Source organism: Erpetoichthys calabaricus, chromosome 3 (assembly GCF_900747795.2).
Source record: "Erpetoichthys calabaricus chromosome 3, fErpCal1.3, whole genome shotgun sequence".
Classification (NCBI taxonomy): domain Eukaryota; kingdom Metazoa; phylum Chordata; class Cladistia; order Polypteriformes; family Polypteridae; genus Erpetoichthys; species Erpetoichthys calabaricus.
The window spans coordinates 214,690,334-214,717,098 of record NC_041396.2 but is presented as its reverse complement, the minus strand read 5'-3'; the positions used below and the strand labels follow the sequence as shown (position 1 = coordinate 214,717,098).

The following is a 26,765-nucleotide window of genomic DNA, read 5'->3' as shown; positions in this document are numbered from 1 at the left end:
TCATTCTGGGATTCATCAGAGGTGTGTTCTTTCTCTTACCCTGTTCAATATTTGCATGGACTGTGTGTTGGGCAGGATTGTGGAGTCCAGCGGCTGTGGGGCATCTGTTGGTGGAGACAGATGCACTGATTTTATCTTTGCTGACGATGATGTGATCTTCATAGAGCAGATGGAGGCTCTGATCACGGCTTTTGAGAGACTGAGCTAGGAGTCTAAGTGTCTAGGCTTGCAAATGTCTTGGATAAAAACCAAGATCCAGTCCTTTAATGACCTCTTGGGCACAGCCATCAGCACTGTGTCTCTCCGCGGAGGGAATGTCGACCTTGTCAAGAAGTTTACTTTCCTCTGTAGCGACATTCATAACTCTGGTGACTCTTCTTATGAAGTCAGTAGATGGATTGGAAGAGCATGGGGGGTCATGAGGTCGCTGGAAAGGGGTGTGTGGTGTTCCCAATGTCTTTGCAAAAGGACAAAGGTCCAAGTCTTTAGTGTCCTGGTGCTTCCTGTTTCACTATATGGTTGCAAGACATGACGCTATCCAGTGACCTGAGACAAAGACTGGACTCCTTTGGTACTGTGTCTCTTTGGAGAATCCTTAGGTACCGCTGGTTTGACTTTGTGTTGAATGAGTAGTTGCTCCTGAATGAGGCACATTACCTGCATTATGAGGGAGAATCAATTATGGCACTACAGCCTTGTAGAGCAATTCCCTGAGGGTGATCCAGCTCGCAAGATCCTCATTTTTGAGGAACTGAGTGGCTGAACCAAGCCAAGAGGATGCCCACGTACCACCTGGCTGGGGCAGATAGAGGGTCATTTCCGGAGAGTGGGACTGGACTGCGTGTCTACCTAGGGGTTTGTCAACCGGGATCATGAGTCGTTTCGTGGTGCGGTGGGTGTGGCAATGTAATGTTTCAGTGGCAAACTCCCCAACATGACCTGACCCGATTATTCGGGTGGTGCTGGTAGTTAATACATTGTGAAACACAGTGTCACTTCCTCACTTGAGATTTACTGGAGGCCATCTCTTTAGTCAGCTGCCCTCTAATACTAGTGCTGTTGGTCTAATTTTCCACATAGCTCCAATAATATTTTCCCTGCCATGTCCTGTGCCCGCACATTCTTACTCAGCCTCACATGCTTATTTGGCACCTGACGCAACCCCATCCCCAACTATCTCCATTAGCTGATTTAAGCCATGATCCTTTCTGAATCTCACTGGTAGCCTTGTACCCAGGCCAAAGGATTTAAGCAGAGGAGTGGATCATGTAAGTTCATGTGTCTCACAAACACACACCCTCTGCACAAGCCCTTCTTATGGCCAGCTCCTCAGGGTGGTTCTGCCCCTTTTGACATGTCTCTCACCCAGATACATTTGGTCCCACTTGAATGCCAAATATATAATGCCACTGCTTATGAGATGGCTAAAAAGATACAGCTACAAATAAAAACTTATCCTTACATGTATTTATTAAAATTCATCAAAGGGCATGTGATTCATATTAATGAATATAATATGATAGGGATTAACTATGCCAGGTGTGTGACTGGTCCAAATGAGAGTACTGAGGTACTATGAGGAGAGATTTGGAAATGGCTAAGCTGTCACACTTTGACAGACATAAAATCTATAGTTTTGTATAGACAAGGACAAATTAAGCATGCAATGGCACACAAGACTGGATGTTTAAGCTGTCATATAGAAATCTGAAAAAACCGGGCAAGTAGAGGACAGAAAACACAGGGGGAGCCCAAAACAACTGCCTACATCTGATGGAGAGCACTTAATGGTCACTTCTTTAAGAGACAGAAGGAAATCTGATGAAGTGTTTGCTTAGTATATGCCACCAAAGTACACGCCTCAACCATTAATAAGAGGTCTTAAAAGAAATGGTCTTATGAGGTGTGCTGCGTCTATGAAACAATTTTTGAAGCAAGTCAACAAGCAGAAGAGTTGGCAGTATGCAAGATACGATAAAACAGAGTAATTACTAGGCGGCTGAAATCCTTATGGACTGATGAGTCCAATTTTGAAACTTTTTGATCCCAAATATGCCTGTAAACCTGTCCACAGCCTGTAAAGCACAATGGAATTTCTGTCATTTCTGCATGTGTATGTTTCAGCCAGCATCCTGTAAAAAATGGATGGATTGAAGACTTCAGAAATATAAAGTGATTTTCATTATTCATATCATACCTTTGGAAAAATTATTTTTTGTCAAATATGTCATATTTCAACTCGATAACAACCCCAAAATACACCTCAAATGCAATTAAGACCTACTTGGACCATAAGTCTGCAGATGTAACCCTAATAGTATTGGATCGGACACCTCAGAGCCCAGACCTTAACATAACTGCAGCTATGTACGTTCACTTGGACAGGAAAAAGAAGGCAAACTCAAAAATACATACTTTTGGTAAATCCACAAAGAATTACTTGAAAAATTTTTTACAGCAGTGCATCAATGGAAATTGCTTTAGTTTTGAATTCAAAAGGAGGCCACACAAACGACTTACAGTATTTTGTAAACACAAGGCTTGCATGTCACTTTTTTATCGGATCGATATTTTTTTTACGTATAGTATTCTCACAAGAAAACAAACAGTCCAGATAACTACTTTTAAAATTGTTTTATTTGGTGGGCTAAGAATTTTCTGTAGTACTATACGTGAAGAAATCGAGTTAGGCCAGTGATCCTATACTATTATAAAATGTGGCGTTGTGCATGAACTAATTCAAAAGAGCGTGTTCATTGAACAAGCTCATTTTTCTAAGAACGGTGAACTTAACGTAACGTATTTGCAAGTGAAGAACTTGAATGTGAGCTAGTTCAGTTTTATGTGACATTCTGGATCTGGTTTAGGTCCAGATTAAATGTTTTGCCTTACCCTATAATGTAGGGGTGGAGCCGAATTCAAATAAGGTATTTTGATTAGCACAAATAGTGGATTTTTACAGATATTTATTTTTTACCATTTATTTGTATTTGAAAAAAATAACGTAAAATCAAATAGGCACTGTCTGTGTCCACCTGCTTGTGCTTAAGCTGCACGCCCACTGACACAAGCAGGCGGTGAAGCTCCGCTTTCGCTTTTTGTACTTCACAAGGCCACTTTATATTTTCCCCATTGGACGTGCAACATGTGACGTGAATTTTGACCAGCAGCGTAATAGGTTAGTTCACCTACACCCTGGTTCCACAGTCACCATTTGTGTCACACGGTTGGAAATAGAGCGGTAATTTATATGTATACTTGCATCTATTTAATTTCTTTTTTGACCGGGAGGATATTAGCATATACAGTGCATCTGGAAAGTATTCACAGCGCATCACTTTTTCCACATTTTGTTATGTTACAGCCTTATTCCAAAATGGATTAAATTCATTTTTTTCCTCAGAATTCTACACACAACACCCCATAATGACAACATGAAAAAAGTTTACTTCAGGTTTTTGCAAATTTATTAAAAATAAAAAAATTGAGAAAGCACATGTACATAAGTATTCACAGCCTTTGCCGTGAAGCTCGAAATTGAGCTCAGGTTAGGTTAGGTTAGGTTTCTTTATTTAGTCATGTTTACACAGGAAAACATGAAATTTGCCTTCTCAGTTGCATCTAATAACAGGTAACAGACAGAATGAAATACAACAGACAAATAGAAATAAGAAAGGTTAAGGTAAGGCAGTTAGATAAAACATATTTATACCAAAAAAAAAAAAAGGTAACAGGATATATATCAAAACCTTAAACATTATCTCCAATATTTCTTATTGAAAAGTCGTATGGCACTAGGAAGAAAGGAGTTTCTGGAGTGATTTGTGTGGGTTTTCAAAGCAACTATCCTTCCTGATTTACTGAAGTTTAGTTTAGTACATGTAATGGATGTCTGTCATCAGTTGAGATGATTTCCAGTTTCTTTAGCATTGCCCTCTGACACACACTAGTCAAATCATCTACATCAGCCCCAATAACTTTAGATGCATACTTCGTAATCTCCTGGAGCTTTTTTGAGTTTTGGTTTGTCAGACTATTAAACCAGGCAATGAAACTGAAAGTGATCACGGATTGGATCATTCTACGATAGAAGGACAACATGAGGTCCTTGTCTACTTTAAATAGTTTGAGTTTATGGAGGAGAAATAAGCGCTGGTTGCATTTAGAAAATAATTTTTTTGTATTTGTATTCCAGTTAAGATTGTTGATTGACAGGTGCATCCTGTTTCCCCTGATCATCCTTGAGATGTTTCTGCAGCTTCATTGGAGTCCACCTGTAGTAAATTCAGTTGATTGGACATGATTTGGAAAGGCACACACCTGTCTATATAAGGTCCCACAGTTGACAGTTCATGTCAGAGCACAAACCAAGCATGAAGTCAAAGGAATTGTCTGTAGACCTCCGAGACAGGATTGTTTCGAGGCACAAATCTGGGGAAGGTTACAAAAAAATTTTTTGCTGCTTTGAAGGTCCCAGTGAGCACAGTGGCCTCCATCATCCGTAAGTTGGAGAAGTTCGAAACCACCAGGACTCTTCCTAGAGCTGGCCAGCCATCTAAACTGAGCGATCGGGGGAGAAGGGCCTTAGTCAGGGAGGTGAGCAAGAACCCGATGGTCACTCTGTCAGAGCTCCAGAGGTCCTCTGTGGAGAGAGGAGAACCTTCCAGAAGGACAACCATCTCTGCAGCAATCCACCAATCAGGCCTGTATGGTAGAGTGGCCAGACGGAAGCCACTCCTTAGTAAAAGGCACATGACAGCCCGCCTGGAGTTTGCCAAAAGGCACCTGAAGGACTCTCAGACCATGAGAATGAAAATTCTCTGGTCTGATGAGACAAAGATTGAACTCTTTGGTGTGAATGCCAGGCGTCACATTTGGAGGAAACCTGGCACCATCCCTACAGTGAAGCATGGTGGTGGCAGCATCATGCTGTGGAGATGTTTTTCAGCGGCAGGAACTGGGAGACTAGTCAGGATAAAGGGAAAGATGCCCGCAGCAATGTACAGAGACATCCTGGATGAAAACCTGCTCCAGAGCGCTCTTGACCTCAGACTGGGGCGATGGTTCATCTTTCAGCAGGACAATGACCCTAAGCATACAGCCAAGATATCAAAGGAGTGGCTTCAGGACAACTCTGTGAATGTCCTTGAGTGGCCCAGCCAGAGCCCAGACTTGAATCCGATTGAACATCTCTGGAGAGATCTTAAAATGGCTGTGCACCGACGCTTCCCATCCAACCTGATGGAGCTTGAGAGGTGCTGCAAAGAGGAATGGGCAAAACTGGCCAAGGATAGGTGTGCCAAGCTTGTGGCATCATATTCAAAAAGACTTGAGGCTATAATTGCTGCCAAAGGTGCATCGACAAAGTATTGAGCAAAGGCTGTGAATACTTATGTACATGTGATTTCTCAGTTTTTTTATTTTTAATAAATTTGCAAAAACCTCAAGTAAACTTCTTTCATGTTATCATTATGGGGTGTTGTGTGTAGAATTATGAGGAAAAAATGAATTTAATCCATTTTGGAATAAGGCTGTAACATAACAAAATGTGGAAGAAGTCCACCACAGAGACCTCCAGCATGCACCAGCTAAGAGTGATCAGCTAACCTAACGTCACGCATCCACTTTACGGTTCCCACTTCGGGGTTATGAGAGACCTGAAGCTTAATGTGTACGGGATACCAGTCCGTGGCAGCCTAACAGGTGTGTCTTCCTGCGTTTTAAAGCACATTCGCCATATCGTGGCCAGGAGATATTCAGACATAGCTCTTGAACAACTGAATACATTTGTCTACATAACCACTTCATTACGAGTCGTAATTGAGTCGTTGAATGAAGATACTTTGTAGTACTGGATCGGGAGTTCACATTAAAAAAAAACAACCCAAACGAATATGCTTGAATAGAATGAATCTGTCGAGTGTTATAGAGCTGCCACAAACCGATCGCGGTGTAAAATACCTTACGGTTTTCTTAAAATTAAATGCAAACAATGCTGGAGAAATGCCTGTGAACTCCAGGTCTGGGCGCTCGTGAGTCGCTCCTCTTTTTTCTTTCAACGCCTCCCTTACAAGATGGCTACGGCTGAGGTGGCCGGGAGTGAGGTGCTCAGGATGGAGGAGAAGAAGTTCGAGTATTTCTGCTCGATCAATCCCATGGCGAGGAAGATCATGCTAGAGAAGCAAAAAATCAAAGAAAAATACGGCCCCGAATGGGACGTAATGAGCCCCAAGCAGCAGGACACCGTCATCGATAACTGGATGATGGATCCCATGATCCAGGCTCGGTACGCTATGCACAGAACAGAGAGGGTGGTGCCCGTTTGTTATCCCAAGTTACAGATCCAGACGGGACAGAAGATTGTGCACTTTGGAGAAGAGGTGAGTTGCACCGCTGCCTCGCTGTACCCATGCACCAAAGCAGCCCGTGACGACTGTCGTGTCCGTATTTACTTAACCCGGCTTTATAATGCCCAAACCGGGTCTTATTTCCGCAGTGTGATCGCCCTGTTAGGGGGGTGAAATATACGTAGATGGGGATAATAAAACGGCTAGTAGGTTGCCGGTCGGCGGCTTCCAATAAATCTGCTGATTATTTGGGCTTAACTACAGCCCGACAAGTCGCTTTACACGCGTGAACTGAGTATGATCAAATAGTGTTCAGGTGGAATACCATCTGACCGCTGTGTACGACATACGCGTGAAAGTATCCAGTGCAGAATGGCACTGCATCGGTTCAATAAAGATGTAGCTTATCCCTGACGGAGCGCAGAGGATCTTGTCATATGATTACCCGTAGCCACCCAGATGCATTCATTAATGTAATGCTTGCGTCAGTATTGTTACATTAACTGCTGAAAACTACACGTATACATCGTAGATGTTAGGTAAACTTTAAGAAGTCTGTGCTGCCCTTTGTTCATGTTAGTCACTATAAATAACAATGGGGGGTGATTAAACCGTAAGAGCGCAATTGGCTGTTGCTGCTAGATAGCGGAGGGTCTAATCCTGAGGTAAAGTTCCATTGGTTGGGACGCCCAAGGGGGCCGCGATTATAATTTAGACGTGTATCATGATTGGCTCTTAAATGTGCACATCCCTAAACCCATTGGCTGGGATGGATAAGTGGAATTAGATTCTCAAATTCTTAAACGCCAATATGCCTTGGTCCGTTGGCGTGCATTCAAAGAAACATCCCTATAGGCTGAGGGGCTTAAGTAGGTGGAGTTTGTGGTGCAGTTTTTCTATTGGCTTTTGGACCTGGTTTCAAATACGTTTCTCTATTGGCCGTGAGGGTTAAGTAGGCTGTGATTCGTATTAAGCAGCACATCTCTATTGGTTCGAGGGTCGAAGTAGGTGGGAATTCGTATTCAGATACGTGTGTTAAGAGGTAAGCGGAACTGACACGGTCGGTTTTGTTAATACAGAATCATGGAGTAAAACCTCACAGCATAGTAAAATGGTTATTCAAAGGGGGTAATATTTTATTGGCATAATATAACTGGTACAGTGTTGCAGTTTTAATAACAAATATAAAAATATATATATACACTACCAGCCAGAGGTGTGGGCACACCCAGAAATATTCGTGTTTAGATAAAAAAATTCAACGCAATTTCCCATTTAGCTAGCCTTTCCAAAGACCATCAGTAAACTTCAGACAAACATTAAGCAAGGCTAAACTCATATCCGAATTTGACTGTTTTTTCTCATGAGCAACTGTACATTGCATTTTCAGGACTCTACCTCAAGTCGCCATGGATAATGGTATCAGGCACATAACTAAATGGTGGAAAATGTGTATATATATATATATATATATATATATATATATATATATAGTTATAGATAGATAGTCACTGGCCACATTATTAGGTACATCATGCTACACCCTGCTAGTACTGGATTGAACCCCTTTTGCCTGCAGACCTGCCATAATTCTTGGTGGCATAGATTCAACAAGGTACTGGAAACATTCCTCCGGGATTTTGGTCCACATTGACATAATAGCATCATGTAGTTGCTGCAGATTTGTCGGCTGCACATCCATGATGCGAATCTCTGTTTCAGCACATCCCAAAGGTGCTCTATTGGGTTGAGATCTGGTGATTGTGGAGGCCATTTGAGTACAGTGAACTCTTTGTCATGTGCAAGAAACCAGTTTGAGATGATTTGAGCTTTGTGACATTGTGTGTTATCCTGCTGGAAGTAGCCATCAGAAGATTGGTACGCTGCGGTCATAAAGGGATGGACATGGTCAGCAACAATACTCAGGTAGGCTATAGCATTTAAATGATGCTCATTTGGTACTGAGGGGTCCAAAATGTGCCAAGAAAATATCCCCCACACTATTACAGCACCACCACCACCTGTCTGAACTGTTGATACAAGGCAGGATGGATGGATCTATGATTTCATGTTGTTGATGCTAAATTCTGACCATACCATCTGAATGTCACAGTAGAAATTGATACCCATCAGACCTGGAAACGCTTTTCAATCTTCTGTTTCCAATTTTGGTGAGCCTGTGCAAATTTTATCCTCAGCTGCCTGTTCTTAGCTGATAAGGGTGGCACCCGATGTGGTCTTCTGCTGCTATAGCCCATCTGCTTCAAGGATCGACATATTGTGTGTTCAGAGATACTTTTCTGCATTGTTTGGTTGAAACAAGTGTTTGAGTTAGTGTTGCCTTACTATCAGCTCAGACCAGTCTGGCCATTCTCTGACCTCTTGCATCAACAAGGCGTTTTCGTCCAGAGAACTGCCTCTTACTGAATATTTTCCCTTTTTTGGACCATTCTCTGTAAACCCTTGAGATGATTCTGTCTGAAAGTCCCAGTAGATCAGCAGATTCTGAAATACTCAGACCAGCCCATCTGACACCAACAACCATACCATGTTCAGTCACCTAAATCACCTCTCTTCTTTGTCCTGATCCTCAGTTTGAACTTCAGCAGATTGTCTTGACAAAATGTCTACCTGCCTAAATTCATTGAGTTGATGCCATGCGATCAGCTAATTAGATGTTTGCACTTATAAGAAGTTGAACAGGTAAACCTAATAAAGTGGCCTGTGTGTGTGTTATATATATACAGTATATAAATATGAACGTAATATATGCACTGTGCAATACTAAAATGAATAATAAAATTTTAAATTCAAGTTGTATATACTACCACATTGGCTGGACTCACTGAATTTCCTTAAGCAAATGGAAGATGTATTTGTATAACAAAACAACAGTGAACTGGCAGCTTAAAGGGCAAGTTCAGTATTTTCCAAGTCAAAGTTATTTCCTCACAATCATGGTATATATTAATTTTATTCTAAAGTGAAGAATTTTGTATAAATGTTAGTACTAGGGTGTTGTACCGTGTTAGCCATTATGAATGTAGAGAAAAGCCAAGCAAAATGACACCTTTTATTGGCCAACTAAAAAGATTACAATATGCAAGTTTTCGAGGCAACTCAGGCCCCTTCTTCAGGCAAGATGTAATCTTTTTAGTTAGCCAATAAAAGGTGTCATTTAGCTTGACTTTTCTCTGTATAAATGTTAAAAATACCTAGTGTGCTCTTATGCTTTAAAAAAGTGCTAAATGGTACTGGGATCTATGCATGAAAGCAAAAGCCTTAAATCTGCCAAACAGTCCACTTTACAAGCCATGAGTGTTGTCAACTATTGAATCATATCTTGAGATTGGACACATACAGAAATGTCATGTCATTTTATGAAGGAAGAAAGCAAAGCATTTTTGTGAGATTCAGCTATTTTTAAAGGACACTGGCAGTGGGCTTCACCTCTTTACTTTCTTCCTACACAGTAAAATTTCAGCTGCGGGGGCACAGTTTCTTCCAGCATATACTTTTCACCACTAAAAGTTGTCTCTAAGCACCAGTATGGACATTTTGTCAATAGCTGTCTCTCTTCTGTAGACAAGTAGGCAATAATCACTAAAAAAATGTTGCACAGTCACTCACAACCTTAACGTTTCTACACATAACATGTTATATATCCGTAACAGTGGGAATGGATATGTTTTAATACACAATAAATGAGGGACTAAATGTTTTTGGCAAATGACAGATATTACTGACACATTTCCATTATTCAGTATTAAAACATGTAATCTTCCGCAGTAAAACACACTGAATGATACCAATCAATCCTTAAATACATGGAAATAATGTCAAATCCATGCAGACCCTGGAGCTGTAAGGTAGAAACGACAGCTCTGTGCTACAATTAATAACTATTATTACATATAATTTTTTTGAGTGGCTGGAATAAGCTACTATATAATTCAGTATGTGTGCCAACTTTAAGTCACTTCCAGCAGACAAACAGAAAACGTATCCTTACCTCAAGATAATAGTACCAAGAATCTGTGATAACATGTATTACTTCCAGTGTACTTTTGTTGTCAAAAACATGTCGTTGAAACACAGAATGCATGCTTTCTTAAATCGAAACATTTGCTGTTTCAAAGTAGACATATTAGGTAAGTGATGTGGTTTTCACTTTTGGACCTTGGGACCTTTCACTTGATTTTAAAGTCCAAGAGCAGGCTAGGTATTTTTTTTTTTAATTTTTAAAAAACGCTTCTTTTAGAGCTCATTTTCTTGTGGAAAACTAATATTTTACTGTATCATAACTGTAAAGAAATTATTTTGATTTGAAAAATACTAAACTTATCCTTGACGTTCATACAGTACATGTATTAGGGAGAGTGCGAAGAGAAAACCATCCATCCATGTTCCAAACCTGTTTATCCAGAGCAGGGGTGCAGGAGCCTATCCCACCCAGGGAGGAACAAGCTCTAGATAAGGAGTCAGTCCATTGCAGGGTGAACACACACACATACGCACACACACACACATACACACACACAAATACATACATACACACAAGGGCCAATTTAACAACACCAGTTTGCCTAAACTGCATGTCTTTGGAGAAATCAAATGTTAGGCAGTCTTGAATAGTGAAGCTGCCAGCATCCATGTGTTGCTAGTAATATAGTATATTAACAATATAGGCCATTATAATGAGACCCTCACCCTGCATTGGCATGTTTTGTGAGTTTAACATTAATATTTAATAAGATGATCCCGTTTTATTTACAGCATATTCTGTATTTTAATAAAGTATGAAGTGGTATTCTAATGAAGCCTGTGCATTTTTACCTTTGCATGGTTGTAATTGGACAGGAATTTATAAAGTTTATTTATTCAAATACTTAGAACAATTGTATGGGGTTCTTCTTATGGAAAGGTAGCCTTAGTGCTTCTCTTTGTTGTCTAAATTATATATACAAGTAGTAGAAACAGTATTGTCGCTTCTTGCTGATCATATATTGTACTGATTCAATTCGATTCAAATGTTATTGTCCTAAGTGGGGAATTTTTACAACAAGCCATTTTGGCATTTAATCAGTCTTTTTTGGATATGAAAATGAAAGATGGCAATATTATTCATTTTAAATTTGATACAGCTTTCCAATTTGAAAATTCATAGTAAATATGCGGTACTTTGGTTAGAGCTGACCAATGCGTATAGCTCACTTTCCCACAAGGTGGTTGAGGTGGTGCTGGAGAGGTACCATATACCACAGAAAGTGAAAATCTAATTCTGGAGTATAACAGCAAGTTTAGCTTGAGAGTCTATGCTGGCCCGCTGACTTCTGACTGGCCCCAGCTGGAAGTTGGGATTATCACTGGGTTCACTGTCTCTGTGATCCTTTTCGCTCTGGTGATGAACATGAAGGTCAAGTCAACAGAACAAGACTGCTGGAGCCCCTTAGCAAGTCCGGGTTGAGACAACTGCCTATTAGGGCCTACATGAACAATCTCATGGTCACAATAATGACAGTGCACCGAGCTAGGTGGATCCTCTACGGGTTGGAGAGACTTGTGTTGTGGACATGCATGAGTTTTAATCCCCCGAAATTCCGGTCTTTATTGTTGAAGAAAGGGAAAGTGATTGACAAGGTTCACTTCAGGTTGGGAGAAGACCTGATCTTGTCTGTCACAGAAAAACCAGTGAAGAGTCTTGGGAAGGTCTTCAGCTGTAGCCTGAAGGACAGGGACTCCATCATAACCACCACTGCTGAAATGGAGGGATGGCTAACAACTGTGGACAAGCCAGGGCTACCTGGGAAGTTCAAGGCCTGGGTTTACCAACATGGAATTCTCCCGAGGATCCTTTGGCCGCTTTTAATTTACAAAGTCCCCATGACTGTATTGGAAGGTTTAAAGAGTAAAGTAAGCTGCTACCTATTCAGATAGCTGGGCGTGCCACATAGCTGGAACAGTATAGGGCTGTATGGGAACTGTAATAAGCTTATGCTTGCATTCAGGTCTGTCAAGGATGAACACCTTTAGTATTCGGGGTCTAAAGACGCTAAAGTGCCTGGAGCAGGTATCATTTTAAGGACGGGGAGGAAGTTTAAAGTGGCTGAGCCAGTCCAGCAGGCAGAAGCTTGGCTGAAACACATGGCTCTTATAGTGAGTGTGGCACAAGGTAGGGCAGGACTTGGAAGCTCACTACTAACCCGATTCAACACCACTGGCGAGAAGGAAAGGCGGAGGCTGGTGCAGCTGGAGGTGTGCGCTTCAGTGGAGAAAGAACGAACAAGTAGAGTCATGGCAATACGGAAACAGGTTGAAAATTGGTATCAATAGCAAAGTCAAATGTCTAGTACTGCTCCAAAACTAGTATGCGTCATTGAACTTAGTACATACTACAATTAGAGGAGAAGCACTACACGAAAATAAACAAAAAACATCGAACAGACATCTGAGCTGGCTCCAAAGTTTGAGAAGTTTCCTTAGTTTGGACAGTCTGAAGCACTCACTTACCTTGTTTCTTTGCAGATTGCAGTTGCAATCATTTGACACTGTTTGTAAGTAGTGAATGCCTTTAACTTCTAGCAGAGGTGCCCTGTGGACTGTTACTCTTTCAGACTTAAAAGCCAACTCCTACAACTAGGTATGAGCAAGACAAACCCAGTTGGTTTTGTTCTAATAAGTTGAGGAGAGCTTTAGGAGCTGTTATGGGTGGTATGAGTGGGTCACTGGGGGTGTCATACTATGCAGCTGATGTCCACATCTAAACTGGGCTAATTTAGAGTCACCAGTTAGCTTAACACAGATGTCTTTGGGAAGTTGGAGCAAAACCAGAACTTTTTAGATGAAAGCTACACGGATAGGAAAAGAATGTGCAAATTGTAAAAATGATGACAAGGCAGCACCACTAATCATAGTTTACAATTAGTCCACTTCTTATTTTATATATCTTAGCAATTATGATAGGAGAAGTTTAGTAGCAGTTGAGTTGACATATGCAGGTTTTCCAGATATGTGAAGACAGAGTAGACCCAAAATCCTTGTAATGCTACACAAAACACATGACAATCAGAAAATATTGATTTTTACACATGCACCCTTTAACTTTCTGTCCTACATTTTTTTTATACCAGTGGTTCTAAAGTTTAGTTCTAAGGCACCCCTGTGGCTACTTTTTTTTACCACTCATTTTCACAATGTGTATTATTCCATCCATCCATCCATTTTCCAACCCACTGAATCCGATCACAGGGTCATGGGGGTCTGCTGGAGCCAATCCCAGCCAACACAGGGCACAAGGCAGGAACCAATCCCGGGCAGGGTGCCAACCCACCGCAGATGTGTATTATTCTTATTTTTTAATTGATCTGATTGTTTAGTTATTTGGCCTACAAAAATGTGGACAGTGCTATTTAACCCAGAATGGTATACAATGCAGAAGTATTTGTACAACACCTACCCACATTGGCGGAATAAACATTTTGGCTAGATCACTTTATGCTAGAAACTGCACACATATAGACTGTTATAAATTTTAGAACTAAGTATGAAATGGGGTCTATCTCTAGCACCACAAGAACAGGAACAGTGATGTGATTAATGGGTAACTGCTGCACAGCCATGACTCTACGTAATGTCTGATACACTTTGGTGCAGAAACTTTAGTGTTCATATGTGTGATCTCTGTGTACTGAATAACAGGTCAAGTCAAGTTGGGGAGCATGCACTGGTACAATGCGTTACCGCATCCACCACACGACGAAACAGCTCAGGATCCCGGTTGGCAGCCCTCCAGGCAGACACACGGTCCAGTCCCACCCTCCGGAAATGACCCTCTATCTGCTGCAGCCAGGTGTTACGTGGGTGACCCCTTGCCCTGGTCCAGCCACTTGGGTCCCCAACAATGAGGATCCTACAAGCTGGATCACCCTCGGGGAATCGCGCCACTGAATAACAGTGCAGCAAAAACACTTCTTTAATCTAAAATAGTTGCTTGTTTGTTCTTCCTAGGATATTACATGGCAAGATGAACACTCTGCACCTTTTTCATGGGAAACAAGGGTATGTATTTCTGTCTTGAACTGCCATCTGCTCTTTTTTCAGAGTTTTAATAGAACTAACAAGCTTTGTAACTCGGCATTGCTTAATTCTAAATTCTGTTATGAATTTTACTTTACACTTGTCTGGTGAGATTAAAAAATAACTGGAGCATTCTTCATTTGATTGGTATTATACTACGGGTTATTGAGCATGGGAATGGCACTATATGAATAAAATGTATTATTATTAATATCATCAAAAGAATTCATGATTTTTCAAGTAGTACTTTTTCAGAGGCAGAAGTAAAACATTCTTGCTGCTTCTGACCCTTGAGCAAGCAACATACATACATCACATATTCTAAGTAGGACTGTACCTGTGCAGTCTTCCCATTTGTTTGCAACTCTTTACAAAGATTTTGCATGATGTTGTAACAAACATACAAACAAATGTCAGCTCAACTTTATTCAAATTGATAAAAATGAATACAGTGGTCTATAACAGGGGTCGCCATCTCCGGTCCTGGAGGACCACTGTGGCTGCAGGTTTTCTTAATTAGTGACTGGTTTTGCTGCTATTGAACTTCTTTTGAATTCATTTTAGTTGAGTTGCTCTTGAAGACTCTGACCCCTTAATTGTTTCTTTTTCCTGAATTAGCTGCCAAACAATAATAAGATACAAAATGAGCCAAAACAACTGGTGTCCATCATACAATATCTGAAAATAAAGAAAGATGAAGGTCTCAGGAATGCTGATCTGCTCAGGTCCACAAAACATTTTAACAGTGCTCTTAGAAAAGAGAAAATCAATAATTTCAAAAATGTCAGCTATTGCACAATGAGAGCAGCAACAAGCCATGGAATTAAAGAACAGGTTTAATTAACAACGAGAATCAGCACCTAATTAAGCAACTGGTTGGAGTTTGAGGCTGTGACTTAGTTGGACTTCTGTTGGCTCAGTCACTTCACGTTTCATTTCTGTTTGGGTGCCATTTAAGGAAAGAAATGAAGCAATTAAGGGGAACAAATCTTAAAAAAACAAGTCAACTAAAATTAATTCAAAAGAAGTTAATTAGCAAAATCAGGTCACTAATTAAGAAAAAGGTTAGAATGAAAACCTGCAGCTACGGTGACAACCCCTGGTCTACAGGTTAGTCAGACTTAGTATGTGTGATGTGCTTTAATAGTGGATGATTAAAAATACTAACGGCTGCTTCTTCTTTTTTTCTTCAAACTACTTTGCAAAACCAGAGCCAAATGGAGTTCAACCTGTCATGTCCAGCAGTACAAGAGATGGGCATCATCTCAGCACAAGGGGACCAGAAACCTCCAGTTAAAACATCCCAGCCAATAAAAGCTGTTCCTCATGGAAACAACCAGCCCAAGATTTGTCAAAATGGTAAAAACACCAATGCAGACACTGTTTTGCCTGCAAGAAAAGAGGAAGAGTCGTCATTTTGGAAAATCAGTGCAGAAAGATCTAGACTTGAAGGAGGGCAGTCAGAATTTCAGTCTTTAACTCCCAGTCAAATAAAGTCTCTGGAAAAAGGGGAGAAGCCACTGCCTTCATACCTTAGACAGGAGTCTTCATCAAAAGATAAGGAAGAGCACAAAACAGACAAACAGTTGGCCTCCAAACAAGAAAAGCCTGTTAGCGTCTCTTCAACGGTGGCAGAGTGGGAGAAGTCCCAGACCCCTCATGCATCTGTTAGTACTTTTGACGAAGTTTTCACACCTGCCCCGGACAGCAAAGATTCAGCTACTAAAGAGAATGATAAGGACGAGTCAATTTTTGAAGAAAACCTGTTTTCCCAGGTAAGAATCTGCTGCTGTTAGAATTTTCAATTCATTAATTACAGTAAATACTTTAGATGACATTTTGCAAAATTACCATTCAGTACTTTTTCCATTAGAGGAAGTTCTAGAAAAAGGAAAGAAGCTTTAATATTTTTTTAAATCTGTGAAGACATGAGAATACCTATGGACAGTTTCTGAGCTATTTTGAGTAGGCAATCTACTATCAGGTTTCTTTGCATGTAAATCTTATATTAAGAGAGTATTAAACTGGGCCGACTTCTGCAGTCATTCTCTCTCTCTCTGTCTGTTTGTCTTATTCATCATATGCTGAGCTGTTTCTCTTTGTTTTCTTTTCATTTTACATAGTTACACTAAAAATGATAGATTGCCTACCAAAAATTTTCTTATTGCAATGTGGCCTATTGACCAAGATATTAGACTTTAAACCACAAGTTTGCCTCCTCAGTTTCGACCTCTGACATACAGTTTCACCCATTTAAACATTCGTAAAAGTATTTCATAACAATCATACTAGGACGTTTTGTTAGAAGAAACCTACCCACCTTTCCATATGTCACATCTACATCTATCCTAGAGGCTATAATGGTTAAGCCTATGTCACATTAGATGACTTTCCCAGCAATTTTCAGTTGTAGCCTTCATTTACATAATGTTAAGGAGCAGGTTGAGGAGACCCTGGAGAGGTGGAGATATGCTCTAGAGAGGAGAGGAATGAAGGTCAGTAGGAACAAGACAGAATACATGTGTGTAAATGAGAGGGGGTCAGTGGAATGGTGAGGATGCAGGGAGTAGAGTTGGCGAAGGTGGAAGAGTTTAAATACTTGGGATCAACAGTACAAAGTAATGGGGATTGTGGCAGAGAGGAAAAAAAGAGTGCAGGCAGGGTGGAATGGGTGAAGAAGAGTGTCAGGAGTAATTTGTGACAGACGGGTATCAGCAAGAGTGAAAGGGAAGGTCTACAGGACGGTAGTGAGACCAGCTATGTTATATGGGTTGGAGACAGTGGCACTGACCAGAAAGCAGGAGACAAAGCTGGAGGTAGCAGAGTTAAAGATGCTAAGATTTGCACTGAGTGTGACGAGGATGGATAGGATTAGAAATGAGTACATTAGAGGGTCAGCTCAAGTTGGACAGTTGGGAGACAAAGTCAGAGAGGCGAGATTGCGCTGGTTTGGACATGTGCAGAGGAGAAATGCTGGGTATATTGGGAGATAGGATGTTAAGGATAGAGCTGCCAGGCAAGAGAAAAAGAGGAAGGCCTAAGAGAAGGTTTATGGATGTGCAGGCAAGAATCCAGTTACGTAATGTGACACACCCAACAACTTAGACCAACTAGCTAAGCATTTAGTTGTACGGGGCTGGGGGGAGCGGCTCTTTGTACATGAGAACTGGCTACCAATGAATGCTCATCCGGAAATACAACGTATAGAATGAGTGATGAGGACTAATAAACACACATGTTTAGCACCTGTGGCGTAGTGGTTAATGCTTTGGACTTCAAACACAGAGATTGCGGGTTCAAATCCTGTTGCTGACACAGTGTAACCATGAGCAAATCACTTGAGCTGTCTGTGCTCCAATTGGAAAAAAAACAAAAAGAAATGTAACAAATTGTATCATAAATGTTGTAAGTCGCCTTGGACAAAGCTGTCGGGCAAATAAGTAAATGGAAATTAAATTTGCAAACAGAAGAGAGGCTCGTCTTTCTGATGTCTCATGTTTTATGTACTAAAACAATAGAAAAAAGAGAAAAGGGCTGAGACTTCAGCTGAACTTATCATACCTGTGTACCCTTTGTACAGCACAGACTCCATCATGCAACAAGGGGGTTTTGAACCTCACAAATAAAAGAGAGGCTCGTCTGACTGATGTCTCATGTTTTACATACCCTAACAGACTGAAAAAGAAATAAAGGGCTGAGAATGCTGCTAAACTTGCCACAGGTGTTAACTGTTTATACAGCACTGGCTCTGTCAGACAGCACGCTAATGGCTGAGCAAGATTGTGTTGGACAATTGGCATGCGGTCACTAAATGTGACATAGCCAGTAATTTTCAGTCATTTAAAATGACATACTCCACGACTAGAAGTAGCACAGTGTAACATTGCCTTTAGTCTTGATGAAAACACAGACAGCATTTCAACAATATGTAAAAATATTTCAAAGAATTTACCCTTCAAACATCCTAGAGCAGGGGTCCTCGGTCACAGTCCTGGAGGGCCGTAGTGGCTGCAGGTTTTTGTTCTTACCCGGTTGCTTAATTAGAAAGCAATTCTTGCCAATAATTTAATTTCATGGCTTGTTAGTGCTTTAACTCTGCTATGTCAGGTCATTCTCATATCCTAGATTTTCTTCCCCTTTCTAATGATATCATCCAAATGATTTGAAGGCTAAAATGCATGAGTAATTCTCAGTCCTTCATTTTTTTTCTCTTCACTTTCCTTCCAAGTATTTAATTAAACCCAATAGTGCATGATAAACACACATGGGTGTAAATGAAGAAATGCTGGTCTCTTTTGTCATTTGCATCTTATTGCTAATTAGGAGCAATTAAAAACCAAGAATACAGCTGTATAAGACTAAAATAAGCAATAAGGATTCAAAATCTTAACGAGCGAGACAACTAAAGGGAAGCAGAAATGTTACTTGAGCAATAAGTGTGTCTTATTAAGCAACTGGGTTGGAGCAAAAACGTGCAGCCACTGCGGCCCTCCAGGACCGTGATTGAGGACCCCTGTCCTAGAGAATGGTGGGAAAGGGACTTTTCATTTAGTATCCCAGAAAAGAAGTGGAATTCAACCATACATAGAATGCACTGTGGTTCTATATGCAGCATATAAGTAAGTAAGCATATAAGTGCAGCATATAAATATTCCATAATTCAAGTAAATGTCTTTCATCAACCACACTTTTACTCTTTTAAAATTGTCTATATTGTACCCAGGGCAAGATACAACCTGTGAGAACTACTGTCTTGCTTCAACTGCACTAAGGCCACATGTTTTGGGAATGCACTAAATTAACATTGTTTTGGACAGAAATTTTTACAGATTTTCAGACAGCCTTGATGTAACAATCACTCCTAATCCTTTTACAACTATATTTGGTGTACTCCCAGATTGATTCGTTTTTGTTAATAATTGTTCAATTTTATTTAAAAAGGTTTTTTTTTGCTTATGTATCTCTTATTTTCTTTTTCTTATGTGGGGGTAAAATCTTGTTTTGTATTTCTTTGTATTTTCCTTTGTTTTCTCTGTATTCATTTTTGAAATAAATGTTTTTTTTTCTTTTTTAAACATTTTTTTAAAGAGAAAAAAGGGAAACATCAAAAATAGAATAAAATCCTAATCCCACTGGTGTCCAACCCCAACCCCACTCCACTCCATTCAGAAACAGCTGGAAAAAAAGTGCTAGCAATTAGAATTAAATAAGTGCAACTGTTTGTTTAGTTCTAAAGATAATATAGTGGATAGAGGAATTACTACAAGCAACTGAAAGTTCTAAAGTAAATGTTACAAACGAGTTCCTCCAGGAACTCACTAGACATTGGTCTTGCTTTTTCAAGTGAGATACCAGGAGGATCTTACTAACTAAAATAATAAGAGAATGAAAAGGAGTGCAATGAAGAACGAAGGAGTGGAGTACAAGGAGTAAAGACATCAAAAGCGAGCCAAAAAAAAAATGTGGAAATAGAGGTCCAAAAAGATGTGAGCAGAGGGCAGGACCAAAACATATGCAAAAAGGAACCAGTGCTTTAAGAGAGCATACATTACAAACTGGGTCAGCAGCTAAATGCATTTAAATATAATTTTAAAGCAGTATTATTTCTTATATTGGATAAAGCAGTAAAGAAAAAATCTGACAGATGCACTGGTTTCAATAGAGAGCCATGAAGGGTTTGAATTTAATGAGATAAGAGACACAAAACAAACGCCCAATTGTAAAGCTTGAAGTCGGGAAAGGATATGCCTCAGTCAGCCCTGGCCAAAGTGAGAACTGAAGCGGGTTTAATTCTTGGGCGATGCACATTCCAGAGGAAGGATGAGAGTTGCACACGAACATTGCTCCAAACGCAAGGCAAGGGATCGAGAGGTAGCATAGCACCCACATAGTTCAGTCGCTGTAAATATTCTTCTTTATTATAAGTAGATGGGAAGAAATGAAAGGGTAACATTAGTCCAAGCAATGAGAGATTGCGAAAATTTAATGTAGCAATATATTTAAAAACGTGTATAACAGAGATGCCAACATGCTTAAAGAATCTTACATTAGGGATGAAAGGGGAGATCAGATTCATGACCCAATTAGTGTTGGATTGGTACTAAAATTTTGAATTGGTATCAATACCAGCTTTCAGACCTAAGTAGTAAAGTAGTAAAAAAAATGATTCAGAAGTAAATAATGGATAATTCCAACTCAACCCCAAAACTTCTATCTTATTTCAGCCTCTCGGTTGTGGAGCACAATTGTGAGCCTCCCTGATCATTTAGAAGCTATGGGGGGTTGGTTTTCATCCATGAAGGCCTGATCATGTTAAAGAATTAAGCAGGGGTGGCTTGTTAAATGAATTACTCAGAACTGGCTTTATTTTTTCTCATGAATACACTACCGAGTGTCAGCTTCCGGTACTGTGAATCCGTGCCTTTTTAAAATTTGGGTTTGTCTCTGCTTTTCCAGTACCAGCATGCTGCGCAACCTTATAGAAGATGGAGAAATGTAAAGGGAGAAGGGCAGGTTAAGCCCATTTAATTTTCTCTCCGGAGAGTTCCTCATATGTACAAAACAGTTTTAAAATAAATGGTAAATCCTCTGAGACATTCCGACAGAACAGAAGAATACTACTGGAATAAAGGGAGATTTTGTAGGTGAATTACTAATAATTACAGGAAAATATTGTTGAGAAACTAGGGTTCTTCGCCAACCATTTTGCGTCACTGCTGTTCGCGTTGTGAAGAGGGGGGCTGAACGGACCCCAAGGAGACGCGATCGCTCCTCTGAAACCCCCCTCTTAAACAGTGATACAATGAGAAACACACAGTTTTTTTTTTCACCTCCTCTTTGCTCGATCAGCTGCTGGCTTGCTGCTGCTGCTGTGCCGCGTGATCTGCATTTCACGCTGCACAATTCTGTCATATCACCTATGTCCATATATTCGATCTCTTTTCACTTTTACCTTTTCATCAATATCGCATTGAATTTTGATTCCGTGTTTGGAATTACATCGTGATAATGCAACACATAACTGCCCGTGAGTGAATATCGTTTCTTTCTCTCTACAATAATAATAAATTTTTTGCATTTATATAGCGCTTTTCTCACTACTCAAAGCGCTCAGCAATTGCAGGTTAAGGGCCATGCTCAAGGGCCCAACAGAGCAGAGTCCCTATTGGCATTTATGGGATTCGAACCGGCAACCTTCCAATACAACAAATGTGTCTGACATAACTACGCAGGACTTTTCCAAATCTCTTTGCATAAGCTCTTGTCTTGTGGGGCTTCTGGCCCCGGGCATGGTTACATCGCTTGGCACGAAGACTCGTCTCACGGGACGTGAAAGTGTCTCTGAGACAATCACGCCTCGTCTCCTTCCAAGATTTTTTTTTATAATAGAGAGATATACACAAGTGCCACAAGCGGCTCTGCTGAAAGAATGAAGGGCGTAGAAGAGAGGGGGCAGCCCTGTTTCACTCTCCTGCTGATGAGAAAGGGGCGAGATAAGTTCTAATTGGAAAGAACTGATGCATTGAGAGTTAAGTGTAATGTCTTAGTCATGTTAATGAAGGGGTTGCCAAAACCCATCACCTGCAAAACTTATGTCAAAAGTCTTCTCAGTATCTAATGAATACAGCACTGCAGATACTGTTTAGGAATGATCCTTGCTAATAATATGTAACGTGAAGAACACTGTTCGTTACAGAGCAACTGTGAATGAAGCAGGTCTGATCTGTATTAATGAGCTTATGTTTAAAGGTTGGAAGACGAGTGGATATGACTTTATCAAGTAATTTAATGTCAGAGTTCATCAAGAAAAGTGGCCTGTAGTTGTAATAATCTTTCATATCCTTTAAAAATTTAAGAAGCAATGAGAGGATGGCAGAATTTAAATTGGGTTGATGATGATGATGCAAGGCATTTGTAGGTTTAAGAGATGCAGAAGAGGAGTCATCTGTATACGGTTTGGAGTAAAATTCAGCAAAGCAGTTATTAATTTCAGATGCGAGTGCCCAGTTTAGTCTTAATAGAGTATATGAATGCAAACGCTTCACTCTTGCTCAGCCTTAGAGTAAGTAATTTACTCGGCTTTGTGTCTGATAAATAGTATTTGGCGCGTGTGTGGATTATTTGATGAATTTACAAATTTTGAAGTAGTACATTGGTGTTGTACCGTGTTAGCCATTATGAATGTAGAGAAAAGCCAAGCATAATGACACCTTTTATTGGCTAACTAAAAAGATTACAATATGCAAGCTTTCAAGTCAACTAAGGCCCCTTCTTCAGGCAAGATGTAGGGGCCTGAGTTGCCTCGAAAGCTTGCATATTGTAATCTTTTTAGTTAGCCAATAAAAGGTGTCATTTTGCTTGGCTTTTCTATACAAATTTTGAAGTAAATGGCTACATCTGTTATGTCATTGCTATTTGTATCAAGTAGCATGTCACTGTAATGTTCTTCTTTTTGAAAATATATAAAAAAAACTGCAAAAAAAGGCAATCCTCATATTAGAACTTATTACCAGTAAAGTGCTTTGGGATGGTATCCACAATAGAAAGGGGCATTTGATTTGTTTGTCATGCCAAAAATTTGTAAAGCTATTAATAACTTCTATTATTTTTAACATGTTAATGTTAAATATTAATGTTATTTACTTACAGTACATATTGAAGTTGCAATATGAAATATATTCCATATTGTGTCATAAATGCAGCATTCTTAAACTGTTCACTCCAAATCAGGCAATGGGAGTACAGAGCCCATCTTGGGAACAATTGGTACAAGTCAAGAACCAACCCTTCATACAGCGCCAGTTCCTTTGCAGGGCTACACACACACACACACACACACACACACACACACACACACACTCATAATTGCATAAGGCCAATTTAGTATTGCTAGCCCCTGAACAGCTCAGTCTCCACATAAATTTCTTTTTCAAATGGGCTTCATCTTGGTTAATATATTGACATATGTATTTTTTTAGTTTTTACAAAGTTAGTTTTATATAGTGTGGTGGATCGCCTTGGCTCTTACCCGGCCGTGACACCCCAACCACGGAAGGACCAAGGGAGATAGTATTTTCAAGACTGTTTCTCCCCTGGACCGGCAGAGGACAACCCCCTTGGCTTCCAATGGGGCCACGGGTCACGAGCATGGAAGTTCAAACTTGCTGGGGCCCATGGCCACTGCCAGTGGGTGCCTGGATGCCTGGATGCTTGTAGGGCCCTATTTGGCAGCACTTCCGCCATACCCAGATGTACTGCCAGAAGAAGTTTGTTGGGAACCTAGACTCCTTCTGGGTGCCGCATAAAAGGAGCCAGCCACCACCACACAATGGCCTGAGTCGGAAGGAAGTGGACAAAATTAGTATGAAGGAGTGGAGGTGGAAGGACTGGCTGGGAGAAGGGACTGTGCTGCAGATTTGTGCTGGACTTCGTCTTTGTAAATAAACTGTGTGCTGTGTGGCAATTTGGCGTCTGTACGGACCCTTGTGCATCACAATGGTTACAATATTAACAATACCAGTAAATAACAATGCGAAGATATAACAATTATAAGAATATGAAATTACTGAAAACATAACGAATCAAAATTAGTATAACAGGTCTTTAGTTGTCCTTTTGAAAAGGCAAGTATCTGGGATTGCAGTGACTGATGTGTCAGTAAGTTATAAAAAATAAAGCGGTCATTGTGAACATTATTAAAAGACATTTATATGAGGTAAAGTGAGGTTAAGTAGTTAGTTATTTTAGGTAAGGAAGGCAGAAGTTTCGAAATTAAGGTCATGATCTTAGCAATATGTTACATGTTGATTAGCACATGCAAGTAAGATTGTCACTGTACTCTGTACATGGGACAATAACGACCCTATAAATCTTTAATGGCCCTATAATTGTATCACACATCTTTTGAACAGATGGGTAATATTTTTTATTAGGCTCTGGTGCAAATGCTACAATTGTTCCTAAAGGGTTTTTTGTGCAAGCGTTTCCACTTGCTACTTCAGCAAAAGTATTGATTTATACTTTATTATGTTAACCATGACAGTTAATGGCATCTACAATGTGTACAGTAATTAGATTTGCTAAGGCAGAAGAAAGTAAAAGATCCATAATATCCCTAATATCATGAATTCATGCAACTCTCCTGTGGACTTAAACTCAAGCCTTTTAAATCCCACTTGTCCTTACCCTGACAGTTACTTTTGCTCTGCAGTGTGTGATGCTGATGAAGGTTCTTAAGTCAGCGATTTAAATTAGACACATTTTGTTTTAAAAATATGCATGGTAAAACCCATTCAAGCTAATGAACCATAACTTTTCTTTTAATAGTAATAATGCTCAATAGTGTCTGTTAATTGATTGTGTATTTTAAAATGCCATTGTAGACAAGGAGATGTTTCTTGTTCAGTTTTACCATGTGTATCAGCAAAGGTACAATGAAGCCTATCTTTGTGTTTATTCACTTGAATGTTATGTTATGATGCCCTGACCCCCTGAGTCACAAGGGGCCAGGGCCTGTTATCATTAAGACTACCCAGAATGAAGCTCTCACCCACTGCAGACGAAACACACTCATGCCATGCTCATTTTGAGGGACCAATTATCCCATCCTATATGCCCTTTAGATGCCATCACCACCAAGAAACCCATCCACCCAGGGAGAACATGAAAATCGCACACAATCAATGACTGGGTTTCGATTCAAGTCTGGCCTCCTGGTGCCATGAATGCCACATTGCCACCCTCATGCTTTTTAGGAGAGTTCTGTTAAAGAGTTTTAATAATAAAGAAGCTCACTGCAACCCTGATTAGGACTAAGCAAAGTGCTTTTGAGAATGTATGTATTTATGGTTGACAAAATGTCAAATACGAAAAGAGTTGTCACTAATATACTGGAAATAAATGCTAAGTTTAAATGTTTATTAGCACATGCAAGTAAAATGTCATTATACATATGACAATGTTGACCCTATACAACTTAAAATTTAAATCACCTTTTTTCCAGGTGTAATTTGTGTGTCTCTAAACTTTAAAAATAAATAAAGTAATTTGTTACTTTTATTCAGATTTATATTGTATAATAGTAATTATTCATGTTTTCTCAAGCTGCATGGCCCTTGGTCCTTGAATTTTGAACATTGATGCTGTGGAAGCCAGCCCTGGACACAGACAGACAGACACCTGAATGTCTACAAAAAGCACACGTTTATTTTACAATGTCCACACAGCACACGGTGCCCCTGCACCACACACCCTTTCCAAGGCCCTCCAACGGTCCTGCACCACCTCCACTCCTCTCCACCGAGCTCTGTCCTCTTCCTTCCGACTAGAGGGAGGCGGCCCCTTTTTTTCCTCACCCGGATGTGCTCCCTGATTGACTTCCTGCGGCACTTCCTGGTGTGGCGCAAGTGCCGCCTGAGCACCCGGAAGCCCTCTGGGTGTCCCCAGTATTCCTTCCGCCAGCACCTCCAAGTGTGGTGGAAGTGCTGACGTCCGAGCTGCACAATCATCCAGGTGCCCTCTGGCGGTGGCCACGGGCCCTGATAAGGTTGAGCTTCTTGAGCTTCTACGCCCATACCAGGCGGGGCGGCTACCCTCTCGTGGTCCTGGGAAGGCACAGTCCCCCCTCCTGGTCTGTCCAGGCATGGCAACTGGGCACAATCCCCAGCTGACCACCACAATGCAATAACAAAAAGGTACTCTGAAATGTCAGACCAACCAGAAGAAGACATCCTTTCACTCAAGATGTGCAGATATACTAGTTTGTTTCAGGAATTAGATATTCTTAACACTCCTACAACCCCAAAGACATGCATGCCTAGTTATTTGACCTATCCAAAGTGGCCCATGTGTGTGGGTGTATGTGTTCACACATTCCTATCCATATGCTGAGTGGGGACAAAATCTTGGTCCCCGCTTAACAAAACCTTTATATCACATTAATTATCACAGAGCATGTGTGTGTGTGTGTGTGTGTGTGCGTGCGTGTGTGTTTATGCCATTCACTCAATTGGTTTCATGATCAGGACTAATTCTGGCCTTGTGTCCAATGCTAGAGGGTTAGGTGTAGCCCCCACCCCACCTCCGTGAACCCTAAATGGGATGCAGCAGACTTAAGAATGTTATCACCTCTTTTTATGAAATTTTACATTTTTTAAAATTGTGTATTCTTCTTTGTTTACCGTTCCAGACAAGCAGCAGTGTTTTGAAGACTGGTTTTGATTTCTTGGACAACTGGTAAATTCCTACTGACTGTGTGAGACTTCCAAGAGCCCTACAACTTACTTTGGCAAAGTGCAACGGATGACATTGTAAACAACCACAACCATAAATTTCAAGCATTTG

General features: G+C 40.4%; 1 protein-coding gene and 1 long non-coding RNA gene across 2 annotated transcripts; one reads left to right on the top strand and one right to left on the bottom strand.

Moving 5' to 3' along the window:
- Positions 1-6,046: 6,046 nt before the first annotated feature.
- c3h1orf198 (chromosome 3 C1orf198 homolog) lies at positions 6,047-16,236 on the top strand. Its single transcript, XM_028797785.2, has 3 exons — positions 6,047-6,380; positions 14,355-14,405; positions 15,635-16,236. Exons 1-3 carry the CDS (start codon positions 6,075-6,077, stop codon positions 16,217-16,219), a joined length of 942 nt encoding a protein of 313 aa, XP_028653618.2. The 5' UTR covers positions 6,047-6,074; the 3' UTR covers positions 16,220-16,236.
- Positions 15,963-26,765, bottom strand: LOC127527294 (uncharacterized). Its single transcript, XR_007934596.1, has 2 exons — positions 26,613-26,765; positions 15,963-16,206 (listed from the first exon to the last, which is right to left on the bottom strand). It is a non-coding gene; the product is annotated as an uncharacterized LOC127527294 (long non-coding RNA).